This window comes from Kogia breviceps, chromosome 8, assembly GCF_026419965.1.
Source record: "Kogia breviceps isolate mKogBre1 chromosome 8, mKogBre1 haplotype 1, whole genome shotgun sequence".
NCBI lineage: Eukaryota > Metazoa > Chordata > Mammalia > Artiodactyla > Physeteridae > Kogia > Kogia breviceps.
Genome location: NC_081317.1, coordinates 90,256,146 through 90,269,608, shown reverse-complemented (window position 1 = coordinate 90,269,608; position 13,463 = coordinate 90,256,146). Strand labels below are relative to the sequence as shown.

Below are 13,463 nucleotides of genomic sequence, written 5' to 3'. Positions count from 1 at the left end.
GAAGATGAGGAGTTGGCAGGGTGAAGCTGTGAGGCAAAGAAGGCATGTGGGAAGGCCCAGACAGACAGAGGACACAGGACACTCAGGGAGTCGCAAGTAACCTCAACAGCCAGAGCGTGAGGTGAGGGCTAGTCAACAGGAGTCAGTCATCTCAGGGGCAGGTGTCTTGTCAGAGGGATGGGAATTGTCTTGAGGGCAGTGGGAACACACTGAAAGATTTTAAGCAGAGAATTGTGGTCAGATCCGCATTTGGAAAGCTCCTCTGTCAGCTTTGTGTGGAATGGAGTGGAGGGGAACAAGACTGGAGACACAATCAGTGCAGGGCAGTGGGTAATTAGGGTCCATACATGGAGAGGAGGAACAGGGCAGTCCGGAGAGGTGGCGAGGAGAACCTCGGGAGGGGGTGGTCGAAGTTATGTGGCTAGATTTCTGGTGCGAATGGCTGAGGCAAAGGTAGGAACTGAGAAGCCAAGAAGGTCAGGATGTGGAGAGAAAGATGCTGAGCGTGGTTCTGGGCACGTTGAGTTTGGAGCATCAATGACATCAGGCAGAGGTGCCATCTGGTTATGTGGGGCTGGAGCTTTGAAGAGAGATGTGCCCTGACGTGCAGACTTGAGAGCAGGTGCTAACTGGAGTCATGGACAAGGAGAGACAAAAGTTAAACAGTTTTCGTTGTAGCCCTCTGGAACTGTTCCCCCTAGGGAACTTGTGGCAGGAATTGTGCAGCCAACTATAAGTGAGTCTCCAAAAAGGAACTTGAAAAGCTGATTTTGGCTGACTTTTGACTAAAACAACCCATGGTGTCTTGTGAGTATGCAGCTTTCGGGAACACATATATCAAATGGCATCAATACAAGTGGGGAGCTGTGGGTGGGAGTGCCGGCTTACTGAGCTGGTCCCTGTGGCCAGGAGCAAGGCCTTGTTGATCCAGTGGCCAGAGATCAGCCGCCCTAACTCTGCCCTCCAGAACATTCCTGAGAGGGTTAGAGGCTGGCAGAGGGAATGAAGAAAAGTATCACTGACCATGATTTTTTTTTCTTGCTTCTTTGTGTATCGTAATTTTTAGTTGGAAGTGAGGTAACTTGTATAGACGGTGGAGACAGGTAAATGGTGTTTACGTGTGGGAATGGGCATGCCTCTGCTGTGACGCTTGGATTTTGTTGCTACGATTACCTTCAGTGAACCACAGGCTCCTGATTCCTCCTGCATTACTTTGGCTGGTTTGCCAGTGGACTTTTCTGTTTTAGTTCTTCCCTTTGCATCTGCTCCTCTGTGCTCTTGCCCCTCCCAGCAGCAGGCCACTGCCATTGCTCTCGCTGGCCAGCCTGGTGGCACAGTGGGTGGTAGGGAGCCTCTCGTGTCCGCATTTATCCTTAGTCTTAGGAAGGTGCTGTGTCGGTGGATATAGGACCTTGGCACTAGGCCCTTTTCAGTGGTCCTGCCTCACCCGCCAGCACTAGAGGGGCTCTAATGATCGAGGCCTAAGATATTTTCCTCCCACCTCCCTGAGGGGTAAAGCGTTTATTGTTTTTCTGTTCCCTCCCTTGAGAGCCACAGGGTTTGCTGCCCTTCCCCCAGCTACTTAAGGCTTGTTCTTTGGGACAGTTAGGGGAGAAAAATCCAGGAGGGGCTTAGTGCTTTTCCCACAGTGGCTGTACTTTCCCCCAAGCTCCCACCAGGAGGGATGCTGTCTCCCGTCTCTCGTCCTGCCCTCAGTCTTTCTCCATGAGCACCTGGCGAGGTCCATGGAGAAGTGAATAGATGCAGCTGCTCCCGGGGCTTCTGTGCTCTCACTAGTTCACAACTGGCTTTTAACAATTCATGGAAACGGTTAGCTGAACTCTTCTTACTGGCCAGTATGGCATCTATGTCTTTTCAGACAAACAAGTACTCACGTCTTGTGTCCTTTGAAGGTGCCTGTTTCCCTTAGATTCCAGGCTAGTTGGTTGTCCTGCAACCTCAGCTCACTGATGGATTCAAGAAAGGTTATGTTTTTGTATCTTCTTGTTGTAAGTGTGGGAGCAATGCTCTTTCCAACTTTCCCCATCCTAAGCAGAAAGCTTCTCCTTGAAATTGTACTTCCATTATACTTTACTCCTCCCAGAGTTTTATCCTAATGTAATACAGTGTTTATTGTTAGTACACAATTTACCTTAATGTAGTACATTTCATTGTTAATACATAGTTGTTTAAAACAATATGTATTCTAGATTTTTAGAATTGCTAAAAAGAGAATATAAGTGGCAGTGCATCCCCTTAATAAGCTGTTTACTGAGTTATGGTACCTTGTTTTAAAGAGGCTTCTTTATCTTATACCAACACTTGGAATTGTCTCTTAGCTTGGAGTTCCATTGGTTTTTCCACCCCAGGATAATAATTCAGCAAGAGAGATGCAAAACGGGCAAGAATGGGTGTTTGTCTTAAAAGTGGAAAGCAGGGGCTTCCCTGGTGGCGCAGTGGTTGAGAGTCCGCCTGCCGATGCAGGGGACACAGGTTCGTGCCCCGGTCTGGGAAGATCCCACATGCCGCGGAGCAGCTGGGCCCGTGAGCCATGGCCACTGAGCCTGTGCGTCCGGAGCCTGTGCCCCGCAACGGGAGAGGCCACAACAGTGAGAGGCCCACGTACCACACACACACACACAAAAAAAGTGGAAAGCAAAAGGGAAGGTGGGAGAGGACAGCCTACGAGGTACTTTACCCTCAGGTGCTTCCTCAGGCAGGTGAAGTTCAGCAAAGGCGCGTGTGGAAGTGGTGGATCTGGTACTCAGTTCCATTCAAAGTAGCTATGCCCTTGGACCCCTGGAAATCTTCATGTAACTGCACTGCATGTAGAGTTTGTAGACCACTAAATCCCACCTTCTCTAAGCGTCCTTTCCATGCCATCATCCTGTTATTTATCCTGCTCAGAGGCTGTGAATGTGGAGCTCAGGGCCAAGCTTCCATCCAGGTTTTAGTAAAGAACTGGCGTGAGGTTTGTACAGTGCCTGTAGGGAAAAACCAGGAAGGACACGGAAATGGCTCAGTCCTCACGAGCACACGGCGGAGAGTGGTTGGTCTGGCATCAGGTAGAACTGCACGGACCAGACAGGAAGGAAGACTCAGGTATTCCCCAAGCAGTTTTTAAAATACCTTTGTGACAGGAAAATGAATGGCTCTCTCTTCTCTGCCTAGATCATCATGCTCAGGAACCACATTCACCACTGCAGAGCATCAGGCATCTTTCTTCGCTTGGAGGGCGGAGGCCTGATCGCTGGCAACAACATTTATGACAACGCGGAGGCCGGTGTAGACATCCGGAAAAAGTCCAACCCTCTCATTCTGGTACTTCCTCCATCTTCTTGCCCTTTCAGGGTGGCTCTTGGTGCTCAGAAACCTTTTCTAAGGATGTTTAAGCAAATGTTGCCATCTTGAATTTCTGTTGCTTCCTATTTGCAGGTAGTTCCTGCCCTTTTCTCTGTGTGTCCTTGTGACTCTGGGTCTCTTTCTCCATGTGTTGAGAGTGACTTTGCATAAGTCACATACGTCCCTGCAGTCACCCCCAGCAAGGAGGAGGACTGGATAGACAGGGAAATTCACAGGGCCTTTCCTCCCTCAGCCCTGATACGCTCTTGTGGGCTTTGAGTTCGGTAAGAATAAAGATATGTCTGCCATGAAAGACACTTGGATCAAAAATAAAACACCAAATTAGTTCATTCTTTACTGTTAAAAGGACATGTAGGATATTTATTCTGAAGATTATTTGTTTCGTGGATATTGTGAGGCCATAGTGAGTTTGATCTTAGCCAGTGTGAAAACCACTTAAAGTCCTAGAATATGAGACCAGTGACATGAAAGACCTGCCACATAGTTTTGCTCCAGGCTTCTCTGAGAGACAGGTTTCCCAGAAATTGAGAAACATAATGGACTTTTTATGGGCTTGGAAAAGTAATATCCGTCATATACATAGTGCTTATTATATGCCAGATAGTATTCTAAGCACTTGGTATATATTTATTTAATCATGGTTTAACTCTTACACAACCCTGTGAGATAGAATTATTATTATTCCCATTTCATAGCTGAAGACGCGGAGGCACAAAGACACTAGGGACCTTGCCCTAAATCACACATCTAGTGCTAGAGCTGGCCTTTGAATCCAGGCAGTCTGACTCAGGGTGGATGTTCTTAACCCAGTATATTAGACTGCCCTTGCAACTTCAGAGAAAGGCAAGTTCTTAACTATATTTCAAGAGACATGCTTGGCCAGTGTCTTCTGCAGCCCCTTCCTCTCACTCTTTCTGCCATGCAACTGATATTTGATGCATGGCCTTGGCTTAGGAAATTATTGCCACTGTTGCCAGAGAGATGAGAGGAGTTTGCCTTCCCAGGGATGGGGGGACAGGACAGTTTAGCAGGTGGAGGGGGAAGGGAGTATTACCTCCCTTTGTGAAACAGTGCAGGATAGAAATACCATTGCTTACACCTCTCTCCCTGTGCTTTTCAACCCTGTGAGGGACTTCTGTAGGCCGCGGTTACCCTGGTGAGTCTGCCAAATCCTTCAGGGGAAAATCTGAAAAGTGAGTAAGAATAGGAGAGCTTGCAACATGAAACACTTTAAAGCAAACTAGAACTTTGTTTCCGTGAAATCATTTTGGAAGAGAAACAGCTAGCTTTCTGGTTTAAATATAGGATTGTATTTAGGCTGTAAATTAGCAATTAGAGTGGAACAATTTTATTATAATTTATTATAACCTAAAATTTTCATCACTGTCCAAAAGCAACTAACTGACTGGGAAACAGAAAAACTAGGTTTCAGATACGGCCCTGCCACAAACATACTATGTGACCCTGGGCCTGTTTCCCCATTTGCATGGTATGAAAATCTCCAAGTGTCCTTGTAGCTCGTACACCTTCTGGTGACCTCATGCCTCATGGGACACCTAAGCTCCCTGGGGCTGTACCTTCCACAGGTCCCCCCTGAATGAGAAGGGAAGACTAGAAGCCAATGACCCACTCATTCCCTGAGTGGCGCCTTGGGACTGCGCTTAGCCAAAGTTCCCATGTACTGGGGCACTGCCCCCTTCCTGAGAGGTGGGCGCCCTGGGCTCTGGGGTGACATGGCCTAGCCAATGATCGTGTGTTTTGGGGACTCTTGGGAGACTCAGAAATTTTCAGTAGTGTGCATTGCAGATGAAGGGCAGGAACCCTTAGCAGTAAGTGCCAGCATAACTACATCCCAAGAGTCTGGGTGGGGAAGACTCCTCTCTTGGGAGTCTCCCTCATAGGTGTCAATGTGTGCACCTGTGCAGAGAGGGCAGGGCTGTGTCCATTCACTTAGTTTTTTTGTTGTTTCTTTTTAAAAAATTTTATTTATTTATTTTTAATTTTTTACTTTTTGGCTACGTTGGGTCTTTGTTGCTGTGCACGGGCTTTCTCTAGTTGCGGCAAGCGGGGGCTACTCTTCATTACGGTGCGCAGGCTTCTCACTGTGGTGGCCTCTCTTGTGGAGCACAGGCTCTAGGTGCACAGGCTTCAGTAGTTGTGGCACACAGGCTCAGTAGTTGTGGCTCGCAGGCTCTAGAGCACAGGATCAGTGGTTGTGGTGCATGGGCTTAGTTGCTCTGCAGCATGTGGGATCTTCCCTGACCAGGGCTCGAACCCGTGTCCCCTGCAATGGCAGATGGATTCTTAACCACTGTGCTACCAGGGAAGCCCATTCACTTTGTTTTGTGCTAGGTATCTTCCAGCAACATAGTTTTCTCTGCTGGTTTATACTGGCCCTCCTGTGGGGCAGTAGTGAGCACTCTGCTTCTCAGTGACGTGTCTGAGCTGCCTTCTGTGGTGTCTCATGTTCACTTGCAGTGTAACCAGATCCACCACGGCCTTCGCTCTGGCATTGTTGTCCTTGGCAATGGGAAAGGCATCATCCGGAATAATCAAATCTTTTCAAACAAGGAGGCTGGCATTTACATCCTGTACCACGGAAATCCTGTCGTGAGGTATGTGCCGCTGTACCCAGACCATCCTGCCCACCCATGGTCCCTCTTTCCTCTCTGATCTCTGTGTTTCCCTACTCTCTATCTATGCTTCGTTTGAAACCATTTTTGTTTATGAAAACAACTGTACAGATGCAAGCAGGGAAGAGACAGAGTTCACCCATAATCCCACCTCATTCACACAAGCTTTTGTGGTATTGCATCTGTGTTCTGTGCTTTTGTGTCTGTGTTTCCTTCCAGTTAACTAGGTGGGGGCATTCTATTCAGCAAACATTACTGAGCACTTCTAATAATGATAACAAAGGTAAACAAGGGCAGACTCCACTCCCTAGGAGCTTACTTTAGTCTGGAGGACATGTGTGCTCAGAAATAATGCTAAGATAGGAATGGCATAGAGATTTCAATTCACCTGACAACTCCGGTCAGTTGATTGTGGCTACCTGGGATGCTGTATTAAGATCTGGAGGCTCCATCTGACCTCAGCATGAAAGCATGCTGTGATCAATCAGTGGTGTAAGCTGTAGGTGGGAGGGGCCATGGATTTGCCTTCCCATCTATCATATGGCACAGACTGTGATAAATACTAGCATCAAAGTGGTTCCAAGAGAGGGGGAATCATTCTGACTAGGGGGCTGTGGGAGGCCTCATTTAGGAGATGGCATTGGAGTTAGACTTTGAAATACGGGTAGAGCTTGGACTCTCATGGAGATGGGGAGTGGACATTCCTAGTGAAGGAAGCAGCTTGAGTAAAGCAGCAGAGTGCAGCAGATTCAGGGGTAGCACACGGCCCACTGGCGCTTGAGAAAAGGTCTGACACAAGTTGTGACATTAGTATAAAACATCTTAAATTGGGACTGTCCCCGATAATCTTGGGTCCTTTGGTCACTGCAGCTTGAACGTTAAGGTTTTGAGTAGAAGACCCACACAGTTATGTCTGCAGTTTACAAAAATCACTGGCATTAATGTTCAGCAAATGTATTCTGAGAGTTTTTCCCTGCATTATTCCATGTGTATTTTTCCATGCTGTTGCAGCACCTTTGTATTTATCACTTTGGACAGTTTCAGAACTGTTCCATTGTTTTGATATTCCCTCGTTTTTGAACCAGTCCTATTACTGTTCCTCTGGATTTTTTTTTTTTTTTTTTTTTTTGCCACACCGCATGGCTTGCGGGACCTATTACTGCTAGGCCTCTATTTTTTCACTGTTATAGACAGCTTACTAAAAACAATTAGTGATCACAGAACTCTTTTTCCATCTTTTGCATTATTGCCTTAAGATAAGAGTATGGGTTTGCATGTATGCATGTCATTCATTTAACACACATTTGAGGGTTTATTCCATGTAAAGGGACAGCAGTATAAAAAGTATGTACAAGTAGTCTCTGCTTCGTGGAGCATGCAGTCTCATTCTGGACACAGGAGCCATGAGGGAAGATTCACCAAAGCATATGCTTTATAGGTCTTCATGCAGTTGCAGAAGAAGCCCAGCCACAATTTCAGCTGAGCAAGTCAGGGCAGGGCACGTGGGGCGCTGACGTTTGAGTTGTGCTTGAAGGATGAGGTGGATTTTATGGCCATAGAAAAGGCATTCTGGGCCTGGGGCAGTGAAATTTGGGGTATGTCCGGGGGAAATGGTGTAAAAGATGTGGTGGTATGTCTGGGCATGTGATGCCCAGGGGGGTTGAGTAGATGATCAGCCTACCAAGTGGGGTTGATGCTGGAGCACCGAGGACCTCGAATACCAAGTGTGGTGGGTAGAATAATGGCCCTCCAGATGTATCCATTTCCTAATGCTTGGAACCTGTGCATATGCTGTCTTACAAGGCAGAAGAGACTCTGCAGATGTGACTACGTTGAGATGGGGAGAGTATCCTGGGTTATGCAGGTGGGCCCAGTGTCATCACAAGGGTCCTTAGAAGAGGGAAGCAGGAGAGTCAGAGTCAGAGAGAAGGAAATGTATCAACAGAAGCAGAGGTCAGAGTGATGAGGCCACAGGCCAGGAAATATGGGCAGCCTCTAGAAACTTGAAAAGACAAGAAATGGATTCTTCCCTAGAGCCTCCAGAAGGAATACAGGTCTGCTGGCACCTTGATTTAACCCCATCAGATCCATTTTGGACTTCTGGCCTCCTAAACTGGAAGATAATGAATTTGTGTTGTTCTAAGCCGCTAAGTTTGTGGTAATTTGTTACATTAGCCGTACACCCAGAACTTGCGGGGCTGGTGAACTGTTGAAGGGTTTTGAGCAAGGAATATTACAACCAGATCAGTGTCTTGGGTTTTTAAAACAGTCACTTTGAGAGAATAGGTTGTGCTTTTTTCCTTTGTTTCTTTGTGATGGCAGATAGGGATCTGTGGGAGGGTACAGAATGAATTTCGAGATCCCTGAAATGGCCTAGATAAGTCAAACCACAGCATATTTTTTTGCCGGGGAGTTATATAACCTATGGTGTTTCTCTTTTTTTGCCTTGGCTGCAAGGAAGCACAGGACTCAGACTGGCTCATCTGTCGTTAATATCCCATCCTTGGTTCTTGGAACAATGATCTGTCCCCTTTTCCTACTGTTTTCTGATACCTCTTTTATCTTTGTTCTGCCCACCCTGTGTACACACACATATATGTTTCTCCAAGTGGCCATGGATCCTTTCTGAAGGTAAGTGAGATTTGTATTAAAAGATTAAAAGTATACCACTCATGCATTTGCTGCTATGGCACAGCTCTCAGAAATATGGATGAGGCGTGCCTTGCCCAGGGACTACATCTGACCCTGAATTCTAGAAGCCCAGAGTAACCATCAGCTGATTAAATTGTAATCACATCAAAGCAGATACTTCAGATCTGTCTGAATAAAAACATAAGGATGGGGCTTCCCTGGTGGCGCAGTGGTTGAGAGTCCGCCTGCCGATGCAGGGGACACGGGTTCGTGCCCCGGTCCGGGAAGATCCCACATGCCGCAGAGCGGCTGGGCCCGTGAGCCATGGCCGCTGAGCCTGCGCGTCCGGAGCCTGTGCTCCGCAACGGGAGAGGCCACAACAGTGAGAGGCCCGCGTTACCGGAAAAAAAAAAAAAAAAAAAAAAAAAAAAAAACATAAGGATGTTTTTTGTTTTTGTTTTTTGTTTTTTGCAGTACGTGGGCCTCTCACTGTTGTGGCCTCTCCCGTTGCGGAGCACAGGCTCCGGACGCGCAGGCTCAACAGCCATGGCTCACGGGCCTAGCCGCTCCGCGGCATGTGGGATCTTCCCAGACTTGGGCACGAACCCGTGTCCCCTGCATTGGCAGGCGGATTCTCAACCACTGTGCCACCAGGGAAGCCCAAGGATGTTTTTAACCTTGTTCTACTCCAAACACATAATGTAGATGCAGTTGGCATTTGACTTCCTCCGAAGGAAGTAAACCATTTGGACCCTGCCCTAGGAGATGGGAAGACTTATCAGCCAACTGCTAATCACTGAGGTTCTGTGAGGAGCCAGGCCCTGTGTTAGGCTGTAAAGAGCCAGGTGAATATTGGGATCTAAATCCTTCTGCTGCATGCATGGTAGAAAGTAGAGGGGCACCTCCTAAGAGAGGGGGCCGGTGCCCCTCCAGTACAGAAGGAGAACACAGCATTCCTTGTAGTAAAAGCAACAAACAGCAAATGTGTATGCTCCAGGAATAACCCAGTTCTGCTAGGGTCTGGGTGTGACTGGCTCTGTATTTACAGGCAAGAAACCAAGGTAGAGAGACGGGAGAGAAATACATGTCCTTTAACATGCTCAGGTGTCTGGTTCTAAAGAACTCATTCACGAGGCCTTGCCATGGTAGTAGGGCTGTGTGTAGCCCAGCCCATGGGGTTTCACATATGTGTTGTCTGATGTTCTTAAAACCCTCTTTTTAAAATCTGGTTTTCTTCTTATAAGGCATGTCATTATTTTATGTTTTCATTCAGTGGATAGGCGACTGAGTTAACAGAAAATAGGCTAAAGAGTAGCTGCTGGATACAAACAGAAGATGGTAGGCTTGTTACAGGCAGAATCTGATTCAGGGACATAAATCACTCCCAAACAAGCTTAACACAGCGTCCTAGGAATTCTTGACACTACCAAGACTTTACCTGTGATCATGCATCATGATGACTTTTGTTTAAAATGGTGTTTATATGAATAGTAAGTATTGGCAAGAATGTGGAAAAAAGGGAACCCTTGTACACTGTTGGTGGAATGTAAATTGGGGCAGCCACTGTGAAAAACAGTACGGAGGTTTCTCCAAAAACTAAAGATAGAACTACCATATGACCCAGCAATTCCATTCCTGGGTATATATCCGAAAACAAAAACACTAATTCAAAAAGATACATGCAGTCCAATGTTCATAGTAGCATCATTCACAATAGCCAAGATATGGAAGCAGCCTAAGTGTCCATTAACAGAGGAGTGGATAAAGAAGATGTGGTATATAAACACAATGGAATACTACTCGGCCATAAAAAAAGAATGAAATTTTGCATTTGCAGCAACATGGATGGGCTTGGAGGGCATTATGCTAAGTGAAATAGACAGAGAAAGACAAATACTGTATGATATCACTTATATGTGGAACCTAAAAAAATGCAACAAACTAGTGAATATAACAAAAAAGAGGCAGACTCACAGATGTAGAGAGCAAGCTACTGGTTACCAGTGGGGAGGCAGGAGGGGCAATATAGAGGTAGGGGAGTAAGAGGTACAAACTATTAGGTATAAAATAAGCTACAAGGGTATATTGTGTAACACGAAATATAGCCAATATTTTATAATATCTATAAATGGAGTATAACCTTTAAAAATCATGAATCACTATTGTACACCTGCAACTTAGATAATATGGTACAGCGACTGTACGTTAATAAAAAATAAAATAAAATAATAAAATGGTGTTTATATGTGGATAACAGTCCAGAGAGGCTGCAGAGACATGGGTATAATGATATGTGCTTCCGTGGCACAGTTGTAGGTTGTTTGGGGTCAGTGGTAACTGAAGATTGCTAACTGCCTGGCTTCTGGGGCTTGAGGAGGTGCTTCATCCCCCTGTGGACCTGAGCCATCTGGGAAGCCCACAAAAGAAGGCAGGCACCTTGGATGGGCTTTGTCTTTGATACATGACATTGGTCTGGTCTCACCTTTTGTCTTCTCCTTCCATTCTAGCCGGAACCACATTTTCAAGGGCAGTGCAGCAGGCATAGCTGTGAATGAGAATGGCAGAGGCCTCATCACAGGTAGGGGTAGGACTGCCTGGAGCTGCAGCCCCCAGTGACCACAGCCAAGCCAACGTCCCAGGCTTCCCACCCACCCAGTCCTTCACCTCAACAGACTGGCCTCCTTGATAGTGGCTAGCACTTGGGGATGCTGGCTCCATGCACTGGCCATGCTTATCAGGCAGGGAAAGAGCGTCTGCTCTTTGCCAGGCCTGGTGCATACAGGATCTGAATGGATGGCTGTTTCTGACATAACACTGTCAGAAACATTCATGCCACACAAACTGTCTGGATCCCTCCTCTTGGCTTTTATGGGCTTGTGCCTGCTCTGGCAGTCCATCCCCATTTCCCCTCTGCCTGGCCAACTCCTGCTCATTCTTTGAGTCTCAGCCTAAGTGTCACTTCCTGGGGGATGTCTGCCCTGACCTCTCATTATACATCTACACTCACTCTACCCAGTAGGCCTGCTCTACAGGACATTTTACTTAATTTCTTATGATCTGTTTAATGTGCATCTCCTTTGCTGTATCCTTTAAGGCAAGGATCAAGTCTGTCTGGTACGTCAGTGTAGCCTCAGCACAGAGCATAGCCATACCTAGGACATTAAGAAAATTCAGTAAATATTGGGCCAGGGAATCCCCCTGACTGGATCCAGCCTTCCTTCATTTATCGGACATTTTTTGAGCACACGCTGTATGCAGGAGCTGGGGATACAGCAATGAACAAAACAGATGATTTCTTCTGTCAGGAACCAACATTTTAGAAGGGGAAAAAAACAGAAGCATTTTTTTTCCCCAAGGAAAGTCATATCTGAGGGTGATAAGTGCTTTACAGATAATTAAAATAGGTGATAGAGGAACTGTGTGGGTATTTACTATTGTATGGTCAGGGCAGGCCTTTCTGAGAAGGTGACATGTAAGCCAGAAGCTGGATGATGGGAAGGAGACCAGAAAAAGAACGAGGATTCCACACGTTGCTGGTTACCTGTGGGAAGAGACTTTGCATGCCTGAGGAGCACAGAGGTTGCTCATTTGACTGCAGTGTGGTGAGCAAGGGACAAGGAGTATGAGATGGGGTCCCAGAGGCAGGCAGGGAGGGGCCAGCCACACAAAGTCTCATGAGCCATTGCAGTCCTGTCGCAGGAGGCTGAGAGTCTGCCCTGCCACCATGCTGGGGCAGCAGTGTCCCAGGACACCCCTTCTAACTTGTGGCTCTTCAGCCCAGAGACATGGTGGAGGAGAGAGGAGAGGAAGGCTGTGGTCAGTCCAGAGCTGAGGCTGAGAAGGACAGGCTAGCGCCTTCCCAGGCATGTGGGGGAATGGCTGGATTCTGCTTCAGCCCTCCCAAGGACAGCCCCCCAGGACAGACAGTCCTGCCTGACCTTGGTCCAGGGACTCTAAAGCCAGTCTGTTCTTAGTCATCAATCGTCCAGGCCGCTGGGTACAGTGGATGCTGGGGATATAGGAGACCCCAAGACAGACACGAACGTTGCCCTTGAGGAAAGCAGACAGTAGATAAGTCCCTAGAAAGTCAAACACCAGACAAGATTCGGGGTGCTGACTGCTGACGGGAAGGCCTAGGCATCCTTGTCCAGATTTGCCTTTCTATCAGCTGTCCAAGTCCTCGTTGCCAGCACTGTAGGTGACTCTTGACCCTCTTTTCTGCCTCTTCCCATAGAAAATGTCATCCGAGAGAATCAGTGGGGAGGTGTGGACATCCGCCGAGGAGGGCTCCCCATCCTCAGGAGCAACCTCATCTGCTTTGGCTATTCCGATGGTGTTGTTGTCGGGGATGAAGGCAAAGGCCTGCTAGAAGGAAACACCATCTACGGTGAGGGCGCATTCCTGGGGGAGGGGTTTGGGGCCCAGTCCAGCCTGGAGGCAGGCAGCCCAGGTTCCATCTCCAGCCTGTGGGTCCTGAGAAAGTTGCCGCCTTTCCCTGGGCCTCAGAGATCTCATCTTAAAGAATAGCATCCAGGGCTTCCCTGGTGGCGCAGTGGTTGAGAATCCGCCTGCCAATGCAGGGGACACAGGTTCGTGCCCCGGTCCGGGAAGATCCCACATGCCGCAGAGCGGATGGGCCCGTGAGCCATGAGCCATGGCCGCTGAGCCTGCGCGTCCAGAGCCTGTGCTCCGCAACGGGAGAGGGCACAGGAGAGAGAGGCCCGCATACCGGAAAAAAAAAAAAAAGCATCCATCTCAGGTCACAGCCACATAGACCCTCACAGAAGGCACAAGGCTCTCATAAATCACCTTCTAATCCAGATTGACCCCAAGGGG

At 47.6% G+C, this 13,463-nt stretch overlaps 1 protein-coding gene across 26 annotated transcripts in view; it reads left to right on the top strand.

Moving 5' to 3' along the window:
* The window catches only part of FBXO10 (F-box protein 10), an 85,985-nt gene that overhangs the window by 49,211 nt on the left and 23,311 nt on the right, over positions 1-13,463 (top strand). For 25 of the 26 annotated variants that reach the window (XM_067039719.1, XM_067039721.1, XM_067039732.1 and 22 more), the window contains 4 exons: positions 3,172-3,321; positions 5,842-5,978; positions 11,135-11,205; positions 12,862-13,014. In XM_067039719.1, coding sequence (XP_066895820.1) covers positions 3,172-3,321; positions 5,842-5,978; positions 11,135-11,205; positions 12,862-13,014 — 511 coding nt within the window. The remainder of the gene's footprint in view (positions 1-3,171; positions 3,322-5,841; positions 5,979-11,134; positions 11,206-12,861; positions 13,015-13,463) is intronic. The other variant, XM_067039712.1, reaches the window with a different exon arrangement.